The sequence below is a fragment of the Anabrus simplex genome, chromosome 2 (genome assembly GCF_040414725.1).
Source record: "Anabrus simplex isolate iqAnaSimp1 chromosome 2, ASM4041472v1, whole genome shotgun sequence".
In the NCBI taxonomy this organism is placed as follows: domain Eukaryota; kingdom Metazoa; phylum Arthropoda; class Insecta; order Orthoptera; family Tettigoniidae; genus Anabrus; species Anabrus simplex.
Window position 1 is genome coordinate 799,063,461 of NC_090266.1, and position 26,836 is coordinate 799,090,296.

The 26,836-nt window shown below is 40.5% G+C and overlaps 1 protein-coding gene across 1 annotated transcript in view; it reads left to right on the plus strand.

Annotated features, from left to right (window-relative positions):
• The window catches only part of LOC136863692 (UNC93-like protein), a 56,076-nt gene that overhangs the window by 18,238 nt on the left and 11,002 nt on the right, over positions 1-26,836 (plus strand). The window contains exons 2-3 of the mRNA XM_067140051.2: positions 7,605-7,891; positions 12,009-12,228. Of these exons, the coding sequence (XP_066996152.2) occupies positions 7,605-7,891; positions 12,009-12,228 (507 nt within the window). The remainder of the gene's footprint in view (positions 1-7,604; positions 7,892-12,008; positions 12,229-26,836) is intronic.

Consider the following 26,836-nt stretch of genomic DNA (forward strand, 5'->3'; position numbering starts at 1 on the left):
TACCTAAACTCGAAAGACCTGTACCAGGCCTGTGCGGCAGCCACACGCCATTATTATTCTTATTATTATTCTTAATCTGTTTACCCTCCAGGGTTGGTTTTCCCTCGGACTCAGCGATGGATCGTACCTCTACCGCCTCAAGGGGTAGTGTCCTGGAGAGTGAGACATTGCGTCCTGGATACAACTGGAGAGGGTGACCAGTACCTCGCCAGGCGGCCTCACCTGCTATGCTGAACAGGTTCCTTGGTGGGGGATGGGAAGATTGGAAGGGATAGGCAAGGAAGAGGGAAGGAAGCGGCCTTGGCCTTAAGTTAGATACCATCCCGGCATTTGCCTGGAGGAGAAGTGGGAAACCACGGAAAACCACTTCTAGGGTGGCTGAAGTGGGAATCGAATCCACCTCTACTCGGTTGACCTCCCGAGGCTGAGTGGACCCCGTTCCAGCCCTCGTACCACTTTTCTAATTTCGTGGCAGACCCGGGATCGAACCCGGGAATCCGGGGGTGGCAGCTAATCACACTAACCACTACAGCACAGAGACGGACTCATTATTATTATTATTATTATTATTATTATTATTATTATTATTATTATTATTATTATTATTATTATTATCATGTCAATCCCGTCTTAGGAGACAGAAAGCTGCTTTTCAGCATTGAAACAAATAAGGACACCACCTACTCAAGTTGCCATCACCAGCCACTGTCTGTGAATAACATTAGATTCATTTTAGTGCCTTTTTTGTTAGTGGCTTTAAGTCGCACCGACACAGATAAGTCTTATGGCGGCGATGGGATAGGAAAGGTCTAGTAGGAGTTGGAAAGAAGCGGCCGTGGCCCTAATTAAGGTACAGCCCCAGCATTTGCCTGGTGTGAAAATAGAAAACCACGGAAAACCACATTCAGGGCTGCCGACAGTGGGATTCGATCCCGCTATCTGCAGGATGGAAGCTTACAGCCGCGAGCCTCTAACCACACAACCAACTCGCCCGGTAGAACCATTGTACAGAAAGTTTAGAAGAAGGAATGTGGAATAATAAATTGAAGGGTCGTGTGAATTTCATAATTTAAGGGAAACACCGAGCTGCTCATGACACTTTACTAAAATATTCATCAAAATCCTCATTTTATTTCTTCAAGTGTGTTCCCTAGATGGTGGTTTTTTTAAAGGTGAAGTTTCATAATTATGTAGGTTATTATGAGGTACGGAAGTTAAAGTCAGTGAGAAGTTTGAATAGAAGTTCCTGTCCTATTACTTGAACTGGAAATATGCGTGTTATATGAAAATGATTACCATTATAATATTGTAATTTTAGAGAGTACATTCATCCAGTCTTTACTACATAATATTAACTGTAGTTTAACTATCCATCTAACTTTCTATCGAATGGCTTTCAGTGCCGGGAGTGTCCGAGGACATGTTTGGCTCGCCTGGTGCAGGTGTTTAAATTTAATGCCCATAGGTGACCTGCACGACTGGATGTGGGATGATTATGATAATGGGGTAGGGAAAGGTTAAATCCCGGTGTCGGCACGTAGCCTATTCCTGTCGAATAACACAGAGGAGTCCGCTCAAAGCTTTACGTACTCATCTGACGGACGAATCACCATCAACAACGTCACATGCTCTCAATCCCCATGAACACCGCGGAGAGGTTTGGAATTTAATCCAGGCTTTAGGGACGCAATCTAGTGATTAGAAATTGAATACCACCACATCTAATCCCCTGCCGGCCAACATTCTGATGGTGAACTTTTTCGACCAACGTGACTCGAACCGGCAAATCACGCTGTCAGACCATATAGACTTGATGCCTTAACGATCAGGGTCTCCAGACGGGGTAATTTAACTTAAGACCACAGCTTGAGCTCTACCACACACGTAAAACGACTAAATTCAGCCAAATAGGAAAATACTGGTCAATATTTTAGGGATAAGATATTCATTAGCCAACCACATTTGTTAAATGATGATGCAGAGAGTCAAAAACACGCAATAATGCATGAAATGTCATTTGTTTGTTAGTTAAATGAGAACATATAAGGAACAAGTTTACTGTGCTTATCGTACTGCTGCACCAGTTTACGGTAAAGTAGTTGAGGAACTTAGTGAAGACGAAACATATCAAGGCATCTAGGTCTACACTAACCGGGAAAGATCGCGTACGGCCTATCCTGTTTAGCAGACGTTCAAAGAAACAATTCTTATAATTACATTAAAGAAATTGCCAAATATATCGTAAGTCTGTGTCTAAATTTTCCAAACTTCTCTACAAAATAGGTTGGATAAAAGAGTTACATAGGTATGTTCATCATGAATTAATAAAGCTGTCGGTAACATCACCTCTAATCTTCTCCTTTGCTATGTGTAAAAGTCATTTTTTATTTCTTTGTAATCAGTGTTATGAAGTGGATCTATCACTTGCGGTAATTGTAAGGGAAATGACTGGACAAATCTCGCAGACTGTTTCCTACACTCATGTTGATTATTTAGAAAGTTCTGTTAACCGTGTAACAGACTGAGCAATTGTCTAACACTACAGACTCGTGACTGTGTATTAAAGTAATATCTGAAGTGACGATACTGGCTGAATACATCCGTACCGTATGCCAACCAAACATCCTTGGTGGACAAAAAAATAATGTCCCGACTACACAAGTCTACACGTGTCAAGAATGACACAACGCAATGTAATGTGTGGACCTCTACTGCGCTAATCATGCTTCTTGCACTACTATCCATTGATTTAACCATTTCATGCATTTGGGCCACTATGTAAATTATAATATTTCCTGAAACAGAGAGGACTCAGAAATTGTATTTCGGAAATGTCTTACTTTAGGAAGTCTGGTTTCTTCCAAACTGATCTTAAATTATAGATCAGTCGCTGGAACTCCTGCGTTACTGCTGAATAAGTCTAATTCAAGTAAATTAAAGTTGTGTGACATAGTGTATCTCCATCTCGTCGCTCTCTAAAGGACTATAGACTTTCAAATTTGCGTGCGACCAGAAAGAAGGAAATAATTTACTGTAATTTAGTTAACACCTACGACTTAGTTCTTTTGTCTTGTGTGAATTTTTAGTCTGCACCGGATCTCGTTGCAGTTGAGTGCCAGCTAGTGTCTAGTTGTTAGTAGAACAAGTGGTAAGAATGCCCTTACGTTCATCGACGTACATGAAATAAAGCAGACAAGTGGATTATGTGATTTGCCCACTGATACTGGAACTGGATTAGATTTACTGTGTTCCATCTGAGAACTATCAAGCACACAAAATAGAGCTGAGAAATAACTCTCAGGATTTCCACATATAATACGTTTACTTTTTAGTGAAACAAGTATGGAGCAAACAGTTCATTGCCGTCTATTTGTCTAATATATAAAACTGCACTACCCAAAGGGACAACTTCAACCATAAATTAAAACCTGCGGAGTTAGTTCCTGTAAAAGGAGATATTCTTGTAATAGAATGGATTTGTAGAAACAAGTTTAAAATTTAGTTGTTTGAAGAGCCGTGATTATGATTATGGCAAACTGTGTGGAGTATTGAATGGACTTGGAAAGCTCTCTGTGTAGCATAAGCTGAGATCTCAATTTTATCCGAATACCATTACAGCAATGTTTTTAAATGAATTGGAAGAGTTCTATTACGTACTAAGCTGACATTTTCACAGCAACTTCTCATCATTATACCATCGTCAGAATGCGCGTCATTCTTTAAATGTTCTGTGGAAAGGAGGTGATTGAACATTTTTATATATTTTATCACCCAAGGCAGTAAATTATATTATTCATAAAACAATAAAATTGAAAATATTTTTGAGTCACATTATTTTGTTCCTAGGTGCTTGGTAGCTCATGGAAACTGTGCTAGAGGCCATGGCTACTGGCACTAGATATCCAAGGGATAATTTGCTCGAGACTCTGGATTCTTCCTAAGCTACACGCTTTAAAATGGTGAAATATTTCATGACGAGATATCCTGAAGGATAGATTACACTCACCATAAGACCTATCTGTGTCGGTGCGACGTAAAGTCAATTCTAATAATAATAATAATAATAATAATAAAAAGATAGATTACGCAGAATTAAAGAACTTTTAATGTGTGGAGATTTACGCTTTCTCCAATGTTTCTCTCCGGTCTATTTCTAAATGAAGGAACTTCCATGATGAAAATAAATACAAATATTCTTGAAATCGAATGGATTTTTAGAAACAAGTTTAGAATCTATTTGAAGAGCCGTAATTAAGATTATGGCAAACTGTGAGGAGTATTGTTGCACTGATTGTGAATAAATTGGTTTATGTAAGAGAGGTTATCAGAATGTATTTCCCGTGACTTACGAACTCAGTGAATGCATCCTTCGTTTCTGAGAGAAACGAAATACAATAAATTATAATAAATATAATGTTCTGTTGTAAGAAATGACAAGCTATGCAGTGAAGAACTTGACTGGTAAATTTACACCATCTTTTTGCAAGTTCACACGGTTCTCTAGCCCGTGCTATATTTCTGTTGGATAATTCGTATTAATGTGGGACTAATAGGTTTTTAAATCTCCCAGTACCTACTTATCACACTCAGTGACTGAGAAGAACTTACAATTTTAAAATTGGTTACACTGCATTCGTACAATTTCACTATGTGAAAAAAAGTTTCACTGGACGAAACACTTACTTGACAAGAGCGAGATTTTCAAGCTTTTTTTCATTTTCTTCAAAAGTTAATATAATAACGTGGATTGTTTGGCCGGAAAACACATGATAAATTTTCAAACTGGGCGGCTGCCAATTTAAAACATGAAAAGCACACGCTTAGTAGAAGTGAAATATAAAATTATTTATGAAAATTGTTCAAAATACTGCTATAAACCTGAATTAAATGTATATACTGTACATACGAACGTGAGAGATTAAAAAAAGGTGACACAAAATGACAAGTCCAGAAAGGGAAAGACATATGATATACAGTGTAATACTACGTCAAGGGGAAACATTGGGAGTTATATATTTCGTCCGTAAATCTATCATCATCACACCCAGTAAACGTTATGAAATAATTCTTTAAATGATTAAAACTTATTCAGCTTAACCTACATATTTCCTGTATCACTAGAGCTTCCCTGGCTCATTTTCGGTTTGGCTTTTGTTTAAAAACCGGATGCACTTCCCGACGCACTGTAATTTTTCAGATGAAATTACCAAACCGGAATCCCACGGAAATCGAACCTCAGCCGTCCTGATGGAAATCCATCAGATAATCTACTACTATTTATCATGTACTCCATAAGATCATCATATTATTATTTACAACTATTAACAGTGTGTTTTAGGACGGAGTTGTTGTTGCTGTGTAGATTTCAAGTAACGTAAACTTAACTTCCAAAATAATAACGGCCTATGACCTCTGGAGGTGCCTGAAGCAGGTATTTTACGAGTAGACGGCTCATAGGTGACCTGCATGTCTGTGAGGATGGTGCCTTACTTAAGATGATTTCTAACGTTGAAGACATCACAAACAACCAGCCCCCGAAACAGACGAATTAACCAATTACCGTTCAAATCCCAGACACGGCCGTGAATCGAACCCGTGATCCTCGGACCAAAGGTCAGCTTGGCAACCATTTAGCCATGGAGCTGGATACTGCCGAAATGATTTCAAATTATTGAACATCACTGGGTAGACAGTATGAATAGATATTCTAATAATAAGGAGAATGAATTCTGCTCTATTGCGTTACCCATTTAGTATGTCTTTGTTGACTGACAGAAAATATCTAATTATTATATCTACTCAAACTGAAAAACCCTCAAAATTTTCAGTTCTAAATATACCATAATTCTCCTTATCGTGCATCAGAGAAGAGTTTTTTTATCAGTATTTTCGATGTCGTTAATCTAGGATTTTCTAACGTTAATTTGGACCTTGCAGCAAAACTTTGATAGAAATGACAGAGTTTCCGTCAAATGCCGTTTGAATTGACATCTCACTTAGCCTGAACGTTATTTCGACGCTCAATTCGCACGATCTGGTCGAATCACTATATTCAAAACAATAGTTTGCGCCCATAAAATATAGAACTGATGAATCTTAGAGGACGGATTAGATCGCTGAGTTAGAGAATTTTGGTGTTGACCAATTTGAGCACTAGATTTATCTTATATACATATATGAGTAATACTGTGAACTATCGATTTTCTTGTCTTTAAATGCCCGCCGACTTCAATCATACGATCGTGAGTGCGACGATTCACTTCACTGACCATTTTAATAATATTATTAAAACTGCTTAAATTGCCTCCAGCCCCTATCGATATAAAGTGACCGTAATCTATTGACGCAGGTTTTTCGCATTTGAATAATCCTAAACGTCAACGAAATTCGCTGGAAATCGATCATGCAGGAAACGACCGTCTAACTAACTGCGTAATGGAGCCGACCTTAATCGCTTTGGCTACATAAATATTATTCAGTCGAGCTGGTCTCACCTGGACCTTGTGCTGGTCAGTTGGATTCTTCTTGTAAAACACCTGTTCGCACCCGTACGGTGGAAAATGTTGCTAGAACTCTTTGTAGGGAAACTGAACACTCTATGTAAAGGAATTAGACTTTCTAAAGATGAATTTCTGCTGGTTGAGCGCTTAAGATTTCGACAAGGGATAATTTATACACAGATATAAAACACAATGTGAACTCTATGTTATTCTCTTTCACTATCCACCGATCGACAACCGATCATGGGCATAATATGCCAGCTACTAACAAAGTAGTTGTTAACAAAGACAAATTTACTTGCCAAATATTGACATTTCATGATTTGTTTCTAAAGTGACTGACCAACGTTATAACCATGTGTTTATATCAGTATCACTCTAGGACTAGGAAACTTCATCGTTTTGATATTAGAGATTTGAAATTTGGCGCCATCAACAACTATACTGAAGTATAATTTTTCGACTTTTCACTACATCCATGAAGAACCAAAATAAGGCCTTATTTGACATCATGGAGCACGTTACCCTTGCCTACACTAAAATTACTACAGTGACATACACTACAATGGAAACAACAATATGTCTGACTCCATTTTCAGACTTTGAACCACAGGTGAGTTTTCAGTGGTGCCCTTCGCTGATAAACAACACCACAAACTCTGAAGTGACCATGTCATGAATCATCAGATCGTGTCAGTGCGAGTTTTGTCTTCCTCAGGTACGTATTCAACTTTTCCTTGACTGTGCGCCAACTAACATTTCTAACAGTTTACCATAAAGCAAACTCGTTTGTACAGTATATCACTTGCCCTCGCTCAGGGCAGCGTATTCTACTCGAGTTTTACCTTGCGATATCACACTTCTTCAAAAACTGTATATGAGTAACTACTATTATGGTCTAGACACGTCTGGACTTAAATAAGGTAACCTCCGAGAATGTTTCTGGAATAATATTGATGAAGTTAGGGAGAGACTGCACTTGAAGAGAGAAGCCATGTCCGGAACTTAGCCAATTAACATTGGTTCCCTAGTTCTATCAAGGAGCAATGAACAGTGGGCTCGAGTACCAGTATACTAAAGATGAAAATGATTTCAATGTTTCAGGTGGTTGGGGTGCAAGTGCACTTTAGCCGTCTCCATCCTCGCCTACTTGCCGTATATCGCGGCCCAGTTTCACCCTCGGTTCTACACTCTCGTCCCTGGAGGCGTTCTCGCTGGCTTGGCAGCGGGCCCACTATGGGTGGCACAAGGCACTTACCTCAGTCACATAGCAGACACCTATTCACAGAGAGCTGGAATACCCAAGGATGTGATTATGGTGCGTGGATTTGGCATTTTCTACATGATGTACCAGATGAGCCAGGTGTGGGGTAATCTGATATCATCAACAGGTAATAAAATACTTTGATTTCTTCTTTTCGACACGAATATGTCTTAAGGCTGGGTGTTATCACGTAATTAACTATAGAAATAAGTGACACGATAATACCCAGTAACTAAGACTGAGAAACATAATATCAAAGAGGGGCGTTTCTGGGCAATGAAAACCTCGTAATTCCACTCACGAGAAAACCACCTTTCTGCGCCGGTCCTGTGAACGCTTGCCGCGTTGTAATTTCGTGGTCGCCAAGACATTTACATAATTTGATTGCCCACCCGAATTAATTGTGTATATAGATCATGTATCATATGTAATTTTATTCATTATTAACGTTTAACACGTTTAATACGTTCCGCACCTAAGGTAAGTTCAATGCCCACTTTCATGCAAATTGTTTGTGAATGAATGTCTTTGTGGCTCTAAGAAGGATCGATTAGGTAGCAGGCCGGAAAAATACGGACCGGAAATAATAGGAACACAACTGTCCTGGCAATGTTTTATCGCAGTAAATGCTCAATGTGATGACCGTTTCCGTTTACGCACATTTGGGCCCGTGTCCAATAGATCGTCTTACGCGCTGAAGCTTTCCAGGTGTAATTCCTCGGTAGGCGTCCGTGATGAGTTGCCGGAGCTGGTCGGGGTTTTCTGGCTCTTGAATGCGAACGACGTTCTCCAATTGCCCTCATAAGAGGAAGTCTAAAGACGTTAAATCCGGTGATCTGGCGGGCCAAGAAACAGAGCCTGCTCGTTCTATCCATTTCCCTGGCAGTTCGTCGTTCAGATGGTTACGAACGGATAAAGATGAATGTGGTGGGGCTCCATCCTGTTGCATCCACATCGTCGGACGATCGTTCAAGGACATATCCTCCAGCAGCAGTGGGAGTTCCTGACGCAGCAAGTGCAGGCAGCGCGCGCCCGTCCAATGACCCTCAAGGAAATAAGATCCAATCAGGTGATCCCCAAGATCACACACCAAACATTCACTCCATATCGCAGTTGATGGGACGCCTTTCGCACCCAGTGAGGTTTGCCCGGACTCCAATAGTGAATGTTGTGGCGATTGACGTTCCCATCATTGTGGAAGCGCGATTCGTCCGAGAACAACATGTGCGATCAAAATGCTGCATCATTGTTCAGCCTGCCTAATAGCCACCGACTGAACTCCATTCGAGCTTGGAAATCCCGCCCATGGAGCTCTTGGTGTAGATAATGATGGTGTGGGGGAAATTTATGTCCGTGCAGTATTCGCCAGACGGACGGCTTGCTGGTGTTCACCTATTGTGCAATCGCCATTGTACTGATTGATGTATGGATTATAACGATCTGCCTCCAGAACGGCCTCTTCTGTTTCATCCTATGTAACGGGCCTATCGTGGACTGCTGGCTGTTTGGAAATCACGCCTCTGTCTGTCAACACAACGGAATGCTTTTGCAGCCGGATGTCAACTGTCGGAATACCCTTCCTGTTACAGACGTAGTGCCTCGCACGCGTTTTGTCTTGCTTTCCCATAAATGAGCAGTATGTCAACGTATTCCTCTGTGGGAAGCATGTCGAATGGAAACAGAGATTACATTCTGGCCCTAACCAGCCGAGAATCTGCAAGGCACAATATGAATAACTGCGTCGTTCTACTGTTTGAATGTGGCAAACGTAGGCATGTATTTACATATTCAAACATCATACCGGTGCAAACATATTTGAACGATTCAGGATTCGAAACGCCGATGGCACATTCCATCGATTACTAGGCTAAGGCCTAACCACATCCGCTACGCTACACTGCTGTGAAGATGTTGGTAGTACGACGAGAGCGGAGTATATACTCCATCCGGTTCGGTGTTTAAGACATTAATTACTGCACTGTTATCTAGTTTTGTGCATTGATTCCCCTCTTCGTTACACCCGGTCACGAGGCACAACACATTAACACAGTTATAAGGTCAAAGGATGTCGCTACGTGATTGAGAGGTATCATGTTTTGCGAGCGGACGATTTAACCTGTCGGTAGGATTCAGAATCGTGTGGACCGATGACCTTAGATGTTTGACCCCTTTAAACAACTAGCATCATCATGATCAGAATCGTGATCAAAATGTGCTCACTGGACATTAGCACCATACAGTACGCCGGCAGGGGAATAGCCATCTTATAACCATGCCGCACGTTAGCTGGGTTACATAAAACTACATTGGAAGAGACGGTTGAATCACGTAGTATACATACATACATACATACAGCGACGTCTATATTCTGCGTCTGATGAAGTCTTTTCATTTGAACAATTTGGCGATTACCTGATGACGTTAACTCGACTTGACTTGTTTATTTTTCACCAATATAGCCAACTCCTCTCTAATTACAAATGATAATAATATAATCAGTATATCAGTGGAGTGTGGGCCTCCGTATCCCGAGATCACTGGTTCAAAACTGAAAGTGGTGGTCGGATTTTCTAAGAGCGGAAAAAAGTCCACTCGACATTCCATGTCGTACGATATTTGCACGTAAAAGAACTCTGGTGATACATTCGATGCTTACCCGAAAAATATAATTTTAAAACTCATCAATGGATCGCCCAAGTGAATTAATGTGGCCCACCCCGCCATCTGGTTATGGAGCGAGTTGGCTACATGGTTGTGTCATGTGGCTGTCAGCTTGCATTCAGGAGATAGTGGGTTAGAACCTCACTGTCGGGTGCCCTGTTAATGGTTTTCCGTTGTTCCCTATTTTCAAAACCACTCAAATGCTGGGGCTGTATCAATTCGAATTTCATTTATTAAAGGACATATTTATGATCGACTGATTTTCTTAAAGGGAAATTTAACAATTCCTTTTATAAATTTATAGAAAGTGTCGTTTTCTCATTTAAATATTTATTATTATTATTATTATGTGGTTTGGTTTTTCTTTTTAGATTCTACTTAATTTTAAAATTTAAAACTGGATACTAATTCTACAAGTTGGAAATATCGAAGTATTTATGTGCAGCACGCACATGTACTGGCAGAAAATGGGCATGTTTAGTTTGTAAAACAGAGTTCTTAAGTTTGATTATTGACAAAGGGAATGTATAATGAATTCCATGTCCTGTATTTCATGCCAGTATAGTTTGTCTTTAAGAACTATCAAATATTTTCGAAGTATCAATTGTTAAATTTGCAACATTTCTCTGGAATGTAAAAAACAAGTTACTAACTTACGTAATTTTTCTTCCGCCATACCGCACTATGTAGTTAATGTTAAATAATATTCTTAACATGGTCTTACCCCCTGATTACTCTACATTCCTGATCGTGTAGATGCTGTACAGTTGCTTCTAAATGCTGACAAGTAAGTACGATAGAAATTGTCATTCTTTACCACTTTGAAACGCAACCTTTCTTAAATCCTAATTTTTAAAATAATTAACTAATATTTACTAATATTATTTACTTTCCAATACTGTTGATCTAGAACTCTGAAGTAAAGTTTATTTAAAATCCAAAAGTAATTGTTTTAACACCATTCAAATACGTAATAAAACACAGACCACGACTTCTGGAAAAACTGTGGTATACAAAGTTGATGCAGGAATACTGTCAAGCAAGAGTGCATTTTTCAGCAATAGCCTATGTGAAAAATGGTCTCACTAGAAAACCATTTATCTTGTACCTAGATCGGTGACTGAAATTTTCGGTATCAGCCAATCCGGTTGTTATGAGTACTTCCCTGGGTTGTTAGATGTAGGAAGCTAACATGTACGAGGTACGCACTTGGTATTATCAAATTCTATACTGCATTATTTGATACAATTGGAAGTTAAACTTTTGATATACAACTGAGGCATGTTATTTCTTTTATTAAGAAAGTGAAAAATGAAAGAATGTATCATGGATATATTTTAAAATAACATTATTTAAAATAACAGTATTAATTAAAAATAATGTGCAAAAAATCACAGTCAATAGTACTTGAGTTTAAGCGCTCTATTCAAATATAATTACCATTGAAGGTTGCAATAGGTTATAGAGTTTGAAGTTCTTCATGAAAAAAATAAAGGAAAATTTTACAAGAGTATTAGATCAAAATTATAACGAAAGAACTCAGGAAGAACATAGAATTGATGTAAAATTCTTCATCTTTACAGTACTATCACATGGCGATACGGACTTGGGATTAACGTCGCAACATAATGGTACAAGTAGCGTGTGTGGTGCTAACTTCTGCCCCAGGAGTGCGGAGAGTGTGGGCAACTTAAAAATTGAGAGTCCTCCACAAGAGAAGATATATTTGATCACTGCAATTTACTTAGCCTGTATGGTAATGGCAAGTCTAATAATAATCTTCGGAATGGATTCCCTGAAGAGGTAAGTTTTGCAATCCAATTTCCACCTTCCAATTAAGAAATTACTACACAGTACTGGCTGTTACTTTCATGGTTTTATCGTCTTCTTAACACTTCCAACCTCCTGTATATACAGGCTGCCATTAAAATAAGGTAATACATGTCAATTTGTATGTATAATGTTCTATTAGTTAAGGAAACGTCTAAAATGGAATGTAAACAACTGAAAATGTAAAGAGAGTTTTTATAACTAGTGCGATACTTCTAGAGGTTGTGTATCAGGATCTATATCTTAAATTCCATCAATGCGATGCTTCAGCAATTTGAGAATTGCATATCCTCATTCCTTGATTACAGGTCTTTCTTTAATGCTCAGTAGTACCATTCATGAAACTATAATATTCAAGCATAATAATACAGGAAGGTTGAGCATATACATAGCGATATTCAGTATTTTTCTTAGTGTAATTTTCTAAAGCCAACTCGTGTGTAGCATATCACTCCAGCGGATGATGAATATGTGCTTGAGTGCATAGCGTCACAAGATGTAAATCATTGATCATTTTCCTTACATCCTCAGGGGCCGATGACCTAGATGCTCGACCCCTTCTAACACCAAGCATCATCATCATCATCATCATCCTTACTTCCTCAACTACAATTTTGCTTCCATCTCCATTCTATTCCCATGGATTTTTCAAATATGGACTTCAGTTGCATCAGTTCCTCTCTCGAATATTCTTGACATGATTTTCTATGGGTTTCCTGGTTTCACCTAATTCGACAACCGACCATCCTTGACCTGATTTTCCGCAGTTCTCTAGTTTCCTCATAATTCTATATCCGATCATTCCTTATGTGATTTTCATGGTTTTCTCGTTTCAGTATCAATACTGGCTCAGTATGTAACATATAACACAAAGCAATTTTTCTTTTAATTACTATATCCATTTAATTGCAACTTGGTACACCAGTATGGACACCACAGTCAAACAGGTTGTCAGACAGAATTTACACAAGAATGTTGACCAAAATGTTCTAGGTCACTTGTATAGAGTACCAGGTGTATGCATGAGTCTTTTCCGGTTTCACTAAGAGATAGTTCCAGCGAGCAATAGCAGCGTACGAATTTGACACAAAGGTCAGTTTGTTCGTCTGACATTAACCTACCAACACACACAAGTTGAGTCCGCTAAACACTACAGTCTCTGTTGTATCGTTCAGTGATCATGTCGACGTTTGTGCCTGAAAAAGAACATTTGCGGAACGCGTTGCATTTTTTTATTTAGTAAAAAGGAAAAGGTTGTGGAAAGTCACAATTTGCTGTCAGAAACATATGATGAATACGCTCCATCGATTAGAACATATGAGACATGGTTTAGACAATTTAAACCTGGGGATTTTAATGTGAAAGACTGGATGATGACTCAACTCAAACTCAACAGCAATTGGCACAAGCATTAAATGAGTCAAAAGAAACATTTAGCAGACGTTTACGAGGAATGGGGAAAATCAATATACTCGGTAAATGAGTTCCACAGGATTTGAATGGACGGCAAGTGGAAAATCACAAAGTCACTTGCGAAATGCTGCTTCAATGCCACGAAAGAAAATCTTTTCTGTACTGTACCGAATTGTGACGGGTGACAAAAAATGGATTTATTTTGAAAACCCGAAGCGGAGAACATCGTGGCTGTCACCTGGCGAAGCTGGTCCTTCAACACCAAGGCCAAATCGCTTCGGCAAGAAGACCATGCTTTGTGTCTGGTATTGTGTATTCTGAACTCTTGAATCCCGGCGAAACCGTTAATGCACAACGGTATCGCCAACAAATGATTAATTTAAATCATGCATTGCTAGAAGGACGACCGGAATGGGCCATAAGACATGGCAAAGTGATTTTGTTACACGACAATACGCCGTCTCACGCAGCAAAACCAGTGAAAGACACATTGAAATCGCTTGGATGGGACATCCTTCCGCACCCGCCGTACTGCTCCGAACTGACGCTGTCAATGGGTCACGCGCTCGCAAAGCGGCACTTCAGCAATTTCAAGAATGTTAGAAAATGGCCCGATGAATGGTTTTCCGCAAAAGACAAGTAGTTTTTCTGGCATAGTATTCATAACTTACCTGAAAGTTGGGCGGAAGTGTTACAGAAGGTGACGGCCAATATTTGAAGTAAACAAAAAATGAATTTCCCTTGTGTTTTCTTTACCACTTAAATGGTAAAAACTTATGCATGCACCTGGTAAAGTGCGTTTCTGGCAGATGTTTTGAAATCAAAGTTAACAGATATGCCATATTCATCCCGTGCCAAAATCACCATGCACTATACCAGTATCATATAAGAAGTGCGAATTTGCAAGAGTTGACCCCATATCTCCATTCAGATTAATTAGATGTTTTACGTTATTGTAGCTATTATTATATTATTTCCTCCAGGCCCAGACGTTAACTTCTCATCCTTCTCTGATCTACTTTAAAAAATGTATACCATGTATAATATTAAAACCTACCATGGCACAAAAAAAAACATTGGTACATACTTCATGTATCAGACTTATTCACATCTTGGTGCATGTCAGTTCATTTTGCATTTGACTTTACAGTTATCATTTTCAGTAACTGAAAACATATTCAATTATACGTAGGGTCAATTATACATACATTTATATAAAGTCTAATACTGAATCCTACATTGGTACAAAAATGGAAAAGAGAAAAAGAAAAAAATGTGGTAGATACTTCCTGTATCAAACACTTATTCATATCTTAATCCACCGCATATATCAGTCTACATCAATTATTTTTGACCTTGAATTTACAGACATCATTTTCAGTTACTGGAAACTATCTAATGTTCACATCCAATTGTTACACAGTTTAAGTAGCAGGGAGTGTAAACTGAGCACGCATGATTATGTTGAAATAATTTTTAATACACAGGCGGACAAAATATCCAAATACCAACAAGTGGTTATGCTAGATTAACGAACGTTGGTAGGCGTAATTATACATCTGAAAGATGAAGTTAATTCGAATTTGCCGCAAATCGCATTAGCGTGGCGCTAGTAGCAGCCTTATGACTATGCACATCGGGTTTGATTTAAATACGGGCTGTAGGTTACTGTGCGAGAGCGTTAGTTACTTGTGAGATTGGACGGAGTGACTGTGAGTGGATCAAGAAGAGGCCAGTATCAACAGCTCACTGCGGTTGAACGAGGCCGTATAACAGGGCTACGTGAAGGTGGATTTTCCTTCCGCTCTATTGCAGAACGACTTGGCAGGAGTGTCTACACTCTGCATGAGTGCTGGCAGCAGTGGTCACGAGAAAGTAATCTCGCAAGGAGACTGGGATCCGGACGTCTCCGTGGTACCACCGAGAGGCTGTGGCGCAGCGGGCGGTGCCTGCAGACAATTCCTCTGCATTTGGCACCACAGTGACGCAATGAAATGTTCGAAATCGGCTACTTGAAGGAAAGCTCCGAGCCAGGCGCCTTGTGGCATGCATTCCACTTACCCCAAACAACCGCCTTCTGCGACTTCAGTGATGTCAACAGAGAGCTCATTGGAGGATGGAATGGTGGTCCGTTGTGTTTTCCAATGAAAGCCAGTTCTACCTTGATGCCAGTTGTGGCCGTGTGTTGGTTAGGAGGCCAGGTGAGCGCCTGCATTCCACCTGTCTGCGCGTCAACACACTGGACCTACACCGGGAGTTCTATGACAGCAGGAGCTTTCTCATGGTTATTCCACGCACCTTGATTACAGATGTGTACGCCCGTCTCGTGATACGACCGGTTGTGCTGCCATTCCCGGGAGTGTCTTCCAACAGGATAATGCACGCCTCCATGCCGCTGTTGTAAACCAACGTGCTGTACAGAGTGTCGACATTTTGTCTTGGCCTGTTTGATCCCCCGATCTGTTCCCAATCGAGCACGTATGGGACATCATTGGACGAAAACTCCAGCGGCATTCACAACCGGCATTAACCGTCCCTGTATTAACCAACATAGTACAACACGCATGGAACTCCATCCCACAAGCCGACATCCGGTACCTGTTCGTTCGACACAATGCATGCACGTTTGCATGCCTGCATTCAAAAATCATACGATTACACCGGTTATTATTGGAACAGTATGGCACATTTACGATGGCTTTTCTCGCGCGGGTATTAACCTGTATTCTTGAACCTTTAATGAATTAAATATTTTACTTCGACGAATATATTACCAACATTTCCGTATTATTATTTCATGGTGTTTTGATATTTGTCCCCCCACCCCACGGCACTTAACGCTCTTGAAAGGGCCTTGGCCTGCCCAGCGACCGTTGCTCAGCACGCTCACTGTTTCCACCAGTGTATATTTAAGAGCTAGCGGGTTCTCTCATTTGGTCAACATTATATTGCTTCCTTCTACTATAGGATGAACTCCACTAGTTTCATACACAGTAGAGCTTGTGGAGAACAAAGGGATTCCAGATTACGTTTTTCATTTTATATCATTTTTAGGGAACTCACTAAGCAGGGTTTCTAGTCCGTCTGTGTATAATGGAGAAAGCCAATTGACAGCCTTGTCTATACAAAAATCTTTTGCTTGTTATTCATGTCCAGGGATAGGTTGCATCTGCGGATGTCCTTTTGGTTGTTGTAGCAGTTTACACGCTGAATAGAGCTGCACATTCGTATCCAGATTTCTAGTACGTTCGTGCAAGTGGTATACCTGTGGTGCTGCATATCCATTCTTCCACATATCCTGCGATTGTACAATGTCATGTTGTTCTGTCGTAATTATTTCCTTCGCTGCTTTATAGGCATTTAATTTCCATTCCGTGGCTATGTATGGTGTCTTAACCGTGGATGAGTAAGGTGTAGTTGTTTGACGTTTATATATCATGAACGAAAACATTTTGAACTTTCCTTTAATATATTGAAGTTACTAACCTAGCATTATATTATCAATTTAATACAAAGGTAATTATATTCCTTTAAATCCACTAGTGCCTACATAAAATACAAGAAATGGTCACAAAATAACGTTTTAAAATGTACTTTCATAAATAATGTTTTCTTCACACATTTCAGCCAATGCAGCTCTTGCAGGTGATCACTCTGTGTTTCTGGCATACCTGCCTATTACAAATAACACAGAAGACCTTGGTTTTGCGGTCGTTATTTCTCGGACAGGAATAACATCTTCCTTGAGATCCAGAAGGCTTCTGAGTTGGAGCTCTGACTGGAACTTCCTTGCCTAGCTGCTCTGCAAGTGCTGTCTTCATAGAAATAGGGATAGTATCAGTCAGAAGTAATTTCACCATCCATGGAACCATCAACTGCTCTCCTAATTTCAATAAGAACACTTCTTGGTTTATTGAACTTTGACCTGTTGATGTTAGGTTATGTCGGAGGGTGATGTAGCCATTTAGACAACCTCCATTCAGCATATTGTGAGATGCACATAGTGGCCATCTCTGTTTTTCTACCACAACTGTGTGTGCTGCACGATTGACCCTAGAGATTCATCACCACTCGTTGGCTGAATGGTCAGCGTACTGGTTTTCAGATCAGAGGGTCCCCGGTTCGATATCCGGCCGGGTCGGGAATTTTAACCTTCATTGGTTACTTCCAACGGCCCAGGGGCTGGGTGTTAGTGCTGTCCCAAACATCCTTGCAACTCACACACCACACATAACACTATCCTCCACCGCAATATCACGCAGTTACCTCCGCATGGCAGATGCCGCCCACCCTCATCGGAAGGTCTGCCTTACAAGGGCTGCACTCAATTAGAAATAGCCACACGAAATTATTATTATCACCACCTTTTGTTACGTTATAATAACCACCCATTTATGGGCAGTCCGTGTCTTTACACAACTTCATTCCTGTATGCATACCGGAAAGTAAAAGGACAAACTGTCTCTTCTGTGGAGCATACGACAGCAAAGTTAGATCATTATCAAAGGCAAACATACTAGTTCTTGGATCTCTTTTCTGAATGTTCATCAGTTATGTTGGAATATGAGGTTATCACCATTGTCAACATATGCTCCTCCAACATTTTCTTGAAAAGTGGGACAGATGAAAACCTATTGTCAAATGTTACATTTCTCTTCGGTGCCACGAACTGGCTCTGACCGTCTCAACAAAGAAATCAGCAAGGCCGTTACCGCCGGTTTTCATTTTCTTGCGCCGGGCTGAGTGGCTCAGACGGTTGAGGCGCTGGCCTTCTGACCCCAACTTGGCAGGTTCGATCGTGGCTCAGTCCGGTGGTATTTGCTCAAATACGTCAGCCTCGTGTCGGTAGATTTAGTGGCATGTAAAGGAACTCCTGCAGGACTAAATTCCGGCACCTCGGCGTCTCCGAAAACCGTAAAAGAGTAGTTAGTGGGACGTAAAGCAATTAACATTATTATTAACATCATTTTCTTGCCAATATATGGTATTGCTGTTAGCATGTACCCTACATTACAGTTGCACATCTACACAGTATACAGTCCAGATGTGATAATAAACAGTTCGGTGAAATTACACAAGAAAAGTGTCACGTAGAGTAAGGTGGGGTGAGAAATTGCCCCAAGGTCAGTGTCCAGACAACTGATAAACATGCAAACCGAAGGTCACCGTGTCACTGACTATCTGCTATCAAGACAAACAAATTCAGGGAAGATGAAATAATTCAATGCTACCAACTTCAAACCACCCCAGAATAAAAAATGCTCTGGGGTTCAGCTGCACCTCACCTTACTCATCCAGGGTTAAATTGCTTCCAGATGCTATTCCAGTTTCTATTTGGAGACTTTACAATTATATGGGGTATGCTTGGCTTGTTTTCCATTAGTCTCCCATAGATGATTTTGATAGCTGGCTGAGACAGTAGATGTGAAATCCGGATCAGTTTCTCTGCTAAGTCTAATATATTTTAAAATCCTTGCTGAATGACGGGATAACTTCTCCTATAGCTAAGATTATTACAGAAGAATGTGTCTTGTTCGTCATCTAATTCTTTCTTCTCAAGCGCCATTGACATAATAAGAAGGTCTTTACACTTTTCGGACACTGTTTTTAGACCTAGTCATCCTTGTTCTTGTTGTTTCCAAAGTTGCTGCCTTTCCATTATGAAGAAGAATCCTGGCCGTAGGTAACAGCTGATCCTAAGCTCTACTCTTTCGACAAATTTTACTGGTATGTATGTTCAGTCTTCAGCCCTAAGGCTGGTTGGATCCTCAACAGCTCTGCCATCAGCTGTCATAGATGGCCTAGGCATCACTGAAGAGGCGTACTAGGGAAATGAGGAGTGAGGTAGTTTCCCGTTGCTTTCCTCACCGAGCCAGAAGTTGCTATTACATATCAGTCTGCCAAGCCCACTGAAATGCATGCACTAACCGACCCTATGAGCAACATGTTCACACCATTCATAGCAGGGACTGACTGCACATGGAATGGCATTACTAGCATCGCTCATACCTCAGTCACTTTCATATTGTCAAAGTCAAGGATAAGACAGAGACAGATCAATGAAAGTAACAAAATTGCTCTAGCCTATACCAGAAGACATGGTGCACTGTAAACACTAGGTCCTGCCAGCAAAGGCATATTTTACTGGTAGGTGTAAGATTTGTGCGGTGTTCAGCATAGCAGGTGAGGACGCCTGGGCGAGGTAATGGTCCTCCTTCCAGTTCTATCCCCCGACTCAAAGTCGTAGAGGTGGGATCCCTCATTGAGTCTGAGGGGAAAACCAACCCTGGAGGGTAAACAGATTAAGAAAGAAGAAAGAAAGAAAGAATGAAAGAAAGAAAGAATGAAGAAAGAAAGAAAATAAAGATCACTGCAGTTTGCCTAATATTGTCTCAAGGAGGGATGGGAAGATTGGAAGGGACAGGCAAGGAAGCGCGCCTTAGTTTAGGTACCATCCCGGCATTTGCCTGGAGGAGGAGTTCGCTGCAGTTTGCGTAATATTTTCCTTCTTACTGTTGTGTGTCCCCGAACAGGTACACTGAAGCTTGTTGAAATCGGTGAAATGGAAGGCGTATTGACTTTTAGTGCCGGGAGTGTCCCAGGAGAAGTTCGGCTCACCAGATGCAGGTCTTTTGATTTGACTCCCGTAGGCGACCTGCGCGTCGTAATGAGGATGAAATGATGATGAAGACGACACATACACCCATCCCCCGTGCCAGCGAAATTAACCAATTAAAGTTAAAATTCCCGATCCTGCCGGGAATCGAACCCGGGACCCCTATGACCAAAGGCCAGCACGCTAACCATTTAGCCATGGAGCCGGACGTTAAAATCGGTTGGACGCAGGGTGTGGCCCCTCCTTGTTTGTCTAACTGATATTCCGTTCCTGTAGGCAGTGGTCGTTCCTCTCGCATCATCATCCGGTGTTAACAACGTAGCCGTATTGTGAGCCCAGAAAATAAAGTTATATAATATATACTTAAATATTGGTATAAATATATAATAATCTATATTCATTATCTATTTAGTTTTTAGTAATAAATTAACGTTAAGAGTTTGAGGGTTTAGAGGAAGTTACACGCTTATGATCGCTCATGGGTTATGTTCTTCTGGTTATGTCCTTAAAGGTGAAATAAGGGTGAAATGGAATTACTTCTTGTAAGAATAAAACGTCTAAGTCATAATTCCGAATAAATTCTCTTAGAAGTACTTGTTTGCAACTGTTCCTAAGACAGTTTAAATTTAACGTACCATAGTCATGTAAAAACACCACAGGAAACCTGACGTCGTTTTTATTACGATATTCTGAGCGTTTGCCCTACGTCCAGATTACTTTTTCTAAAGGATTTAACTAACCTTTGGTGCCTTTTTCGGTTCATTTTCCTCTTCTGGTCGTTTCAAGCGTGGGTCTCTTACATTCATTTTGAGGTGTATGTTTAGATGTGGTGGTACTTTGCTACTCTTGTAAGTCAGTAGAGGTGTTAAGATGGTCAGATGCAGAGTTTTGTTTGGCAGAGCCAGGGCAGTTAATTTGCTCACTACCTGTTATTAGGTTATTTAGGGGCTACGATGAGATCTCCCTAATAGTGTTTGTTTATTGATCATTCGTATTTAAATTTTCTTCACACATCTCACTATACTTATTCACATCCGGTTTATTATTTCTTTCGTCTGAATCGATTATTATCTTTGTAGAGCTCTGTTGTTGTGGTTGTTGCGTAGTTGTCTTGTTATTTGGCATGTTTATTAGGTGTAGCTCATGTGCGTGTGATGTTGCCACGCGTTGTTGTTGCTCGGCTGAGCTTACTTAGTCGGAAGTGCCCTGGGGCTGTTTGTCTTTCGCAGCTGTTCGCAACACAGTAAAGGACAGGTCCTGAGTTGTTGACGTTGAATTTTTTTTTTTTGGGTTGAAATGAAATGAAATGTTTTATGGCTTTTAGTGCCGGGATATCCCAGGACGGGTTCGGCTCGCCAAGTGCAGGTCTTTCTATTTGACTCCCGTAGGCGACCTGCGCGTCGTGATGAGGATGAAATGATGATGAAGACAACACATACACCCAGCCCGCGTGCCATTGGAATTTACCAATTAAGGTTAAAATCCTCGACCCGGCCGGGAATCGAACCCGGAACCCTCTGAACCGAAGGCGAGGACGCTCACCGTTCAGCCAACGAGTCGGACATTTTTGGTTGATGTTAGGTGATTTGCATGTAATATGGTTCTTTGAGTAGGTAGTTTACCTGTTGACAAGTTTGCCCAAGTTGGTGTGTAACGGTTACTTGGCGTCTGAACTGGCTGTCTACTCTTGGGACAACTGGTCCTAAAATAACCTGTTTCATTGCAAAATGAACATGTTGTAGACTTATTATCGTATCACTTTAATTTATCCTAAACATCAATTATTACTAAAAATACGAAATATATCTGAGACACTTAATACTTAACACTGACTATGACCGGATACACACAGTCTAACAATCCTCGACTTTCTAGTTCATTCAGTTCTATATCTCTCCTCTAAATAGCCTTAACTAATAGGCTAACTATCGCACCCCTTAAAATCCCCATTTATTTCTGAAGTCATTTACTTAAGGTCTCTGGCCTATCAAATAGGAATGGATCATCACTCCATAGTAAATTTTAGTAGTTCTGAAATAAAATACTTGCGAAAGAAGTTACTATAATCTTACATATGGAGAACCGCAAGATAATTACCTTGAATGATTCAGGGCATACTGGCTGATTTCATTGACTTACTCACTTATAACCTTATAACCACTAATGTACAAATAGAAGGGGTTACGTGTCTTCAACACCGCTTTAACTGCCCTCTCCCCATTACTCACTTTGTACTTAAAATTAGCACTCCAAGTTTCATCAGACACTGATAATACTGCCCCTTTCTTGCTCAAAATTTCTCCAATGATCCTATGTGGTTTTCCTATGGGTACGTTAAAAACCCGTACTAACAGAGTTCCAAGTCCTGCAGAGTCTATTGTAATATTACTACGATAACCATTGCTGTGAAAGAAAACTTGCTCACCTGAAAATTCTGAGAGTATTTAGTTCAACGTTTCTTGATTCTTCACCTTAATGTACACTAGTCTTATTCCGTTTAACTGTAGCATTTCGACGTTACTTTCATCAAGATTTAGAGTATCGCAGATCTAGTGATTAATCTCATATCTGGCTGGTCTGGGAGTGTCGCGATCAATGAAGTCAAGAACGATCGTGTTTTTCTTTTCAATTATCGTTTTAATTTATCCTAAATATCGATTATTACTGAAAACATGAAATACAGTATGTGTCAGACTGTTATTACTTAACATTGACTATGACCGGCTGCACACAGTCACACATTAATCAACTCCTCTGCACTCGTCACCAACAATCCTTCTCGCACCGCGGTTAGAGCCACACTGTGTTTTAGTACTTTTTTGCCGTCGCCTTTGATTGCAACATTCCATGTCTAATAGACCATGTCATCCTGATATTCACTTCTACACGATGAGTTTCCTAAAATTCCCTAACAGTATATTTGCTGCGCAAGGTGGTCCATCAGGTGATCAATCCTCCACCCTGCTTAACACTATTCTTTTTTCAATGAATGAAACAACATAAAATCTCATCCATTTCTTTCTTTTTCTCTTCATATCTGAAAATTACGTGCCAAACGAATCCGAATCCTCCACTTTCTGGTTCATTCATTTCTATATCTCTTCTCTAAATGGCCTTAACTGATAGGCTACCTATTGCACCTCCTAAAATTCCCACGAGTATCCAGTAATCGGGAGATAGTGGGTTCGAGCCCCACTGTCGGCAGCCCTGAAGATGGTTTTCCGTGGTTTCCCATTTTCACACCAGGCAAATGCCGGGGCTGTACCTTAATTAAGGCCACGGCCGCTTCCTTCCACTTCCTAGGCCTTTCCTATCCCATCGTTGCAATAAGACCTATCTGTGTCGGTGCGACGTAAAACAAATAGCAAAAAAATATCCCATGTATTTTGGAAGTAATTTACTTAAGGTCTCTGCCTTATCAAACAGAAATAGGATCATCACTCCATAGTAAAATAATTTGACCCATAACAATTTTATTCGGTCTGAAATAAAATACGAAACACGTTAATATAATCTCACATATGTATAACCGCAGGATGTTTACCTTTAATGATTCAGGGTACACTGGCTGATTTCATAGATTTAACCATGTGATAATATGAAGGGCAAAGACTCTGCATGCTTACTAAATGTCTCAGCTAACGTTTTAAGATCACCAACCAATTTAGGACGTCCCACCACAGTCCCTTTACGAAATGCAAATAGACAATTGAGGAGTGGATGGAAAACGACCTAAGTGCCAGAAGCTACCTAGTGGAGAAATACAGACAAAACGATTGCTGTTAAGAATATGGCACTTACGTTGTTCTCCATTCCCCTCTGCTGGCACATGTGACGTTTACCAGGTCATTACGTAAAGGAATTTATATGGTTTTTCACCAGATCCCTGTCATTTGTGGTGAACTTAACCTTATGCCTGTTTGAGCCTTCACTTTCCCCCCTTCTGTCTTCATAAACCATAACACCGTTCATTTTCTTTCCTTGAAGTGCCCAAAGCCGCCAATTTGTCAGATGAAAAATGTCTTTGAACGTTTTACTGCACACTTGCACATTCTTACCTCTTCCATTAGGGACACTGTAGCACACTGTTACTTGTCTCTTACTTTCCGACGGATGGTTGCATGTTCCGTGTCGTCTTCTGTTTACGTTCACCAGTTCCAGTCTATTTAAAAGGTATTTACCTTGCTCATTTTCGCCCAAAGTATAGAACTGGGTGAACAGATTCTCCCTGTACTCGCGTAGTGACGTCTTACAAGCATATCTACATTTACATGTAAGTTGTTCTGATGGCGCTTTCTTGCCAGGAATCTCACAACCTGTAGAGGTTGTGTAAGGTTTACCAGCGGAAAGTTTCCCCTTACACTCTTTGTTTATCGTTGATTTGTAAACCTTCCGAAACGTAGCGTATGAGGTTTCATGTCAGTATATCTGCATTACACACACATAATGTAACAACGTGTCACACAACCACTATACAGCACTGGCTAGTACGATGTAATGCATTGCGCGCTACGGCACTACACACATTGACGACCGGACCTCGCCCCCGGCCACGGTCACTGGCACTAGTGTCTGCTCGAAATGCTAACGCTACCTGTGTACCGTGCTTGGAGCGAATATAAATGTTTCTGGTACATGAATCCTTTCCAGAGGGATCACCACAACACATAGACTCATGTCGTAACAAAAACCTCAAAATGGCATTTGTGGCACTTACGTCATTTTCCATTTCCACTCCTCAATTCCTCTCCTTTTCAAAAAAATTAGTCCATGTTTGGACTTCTTTAATTTCCTTATCTCTTCGTTAGAGCATCATCTCTTTCCTTTCATGATAATTATAATAGTGATATGAACAAGATGCAAGATTTACTGGAGAGAGTCAACGCAGATTAACTGGGGCCTCAAGATGAACGTGAAGGAAACCAAAGCTTATGATAGCAAGCAGAGTGAAATTCAGGCAAATCTAACACCGAGAACCAAAGAAATTTAATGCGTTACACATTATAAATACCTTGGATGTTTCCTGGATGAGGAATGGGAGTACAACCAAAAGATCAAGATACGATATCGAAAAGGCAGGAAGCACCTTCATCCAAATTAAGAAGCCCCTTACAGCCGCCATCTAAACTTGGATCTGAGACTTTGAATGATCGGGGGCTATGTACGGGATGCAAGGATGGGCTTTAAGCAAGATCCGGTGAATAAAGCCTGTAAGCCTTCGAAATGTGGGTCTATTGGTGAATGTTACGAATCACGTGGTCGGAAATAACGAAGTGATGGACAGAGTAGGAAAGAGAACTGAGGTGCTGTTTCCCATCAAAATACTGAAATTCGAATATTTCGGATACGTGATGCGAAACAGAAAACACAGGCTCTCACCACCAGTGTTGCCAACATGATGGTTTTCCCACTAAATCTAGATTTTTTTAGTCATCGTCAGTGGGCAAATTTTAACACACGGTGGGTAGTGGGAAATCTACTTTCTACATGCTTATGTCAGTGAATATTTTGATGGTTTTCCAAATAAAGTTTTATGCATTACGATATAGAGAGTACAATAATGTAATAGTTCAAATTTAACGTAAGCCGCGGAGGATCTGAACTATAAGTGAAGGTGAAATGTAGGGAATTCCCTTAAAAATAACGGAGCAAGGAACTCTTTATGACGTCTTTCCTTCTTCCTTCACAGTAAAGTGTCACATTTTCAAGAGTCAGATTCACTTAAGTTTGTTATAGTGTCGACTTTCCTTCCTTAATCATGTAACATGGACGCCAGCGCTAAGATTAATATATCAGTTGGAAAAATATGTTATTTGTGAAATGGTCTCAAAACATGAACACCGTTCAGTTCTGGTGTAAATTGATGAAATACTGCCATGCAAGTAAAATCAACCCATTTCAGGAACCGGTAACATCTGCATTGCCGCGATTGGTACTGCCACGGTCAAATGCTAAATCGAAGAGAATGTTTAGTCAGCAGAACATTATTAAAACGAAAGGAGAATCAAAGTGAAAAATTTGCTTTCATCGATTTGGTCAGGACCGAGGAGAAACAAACATTGCTGCCAAATGAACTAAAAAACGAAGTATTACAACACGTTGGGACTGCGTATGTAGATCACCTTTGTCCGCCTCCGTAGCGTAACGGTTTGTGTTGTTAGCTGCCTTCCTCGGGGCCCGGGTTCGATTCCCGGTACTACCAGAAATTTAAGAATGGCAGGAAGGCTTGTATGTGGTTGAAACGGTACATGCAGCTCACATCCATTGAAAGTGTGCCTGAAAAGAGCTGCACCACCTGAGGATGAGGGCACGAGTTTACTTACTTACCTTTGAACTAAAATGATGTACTTAATTTACGTGTTGATACAGTATTTTCGTAACAAAGCAAAGCTTAATAGGGGGAAGGACGGTGGGGCTAGTAGTTTCTGGTGGTAATCAAGCAACCGTTTAGCGGGTAATCCTATTCCACTGTTGGCAACGCTGCTCACAATATTATTGAAGCAGGGTAAGAGAGAAGGCCACTGCAGACCTGGCCGTAACAGAACTTTCTGG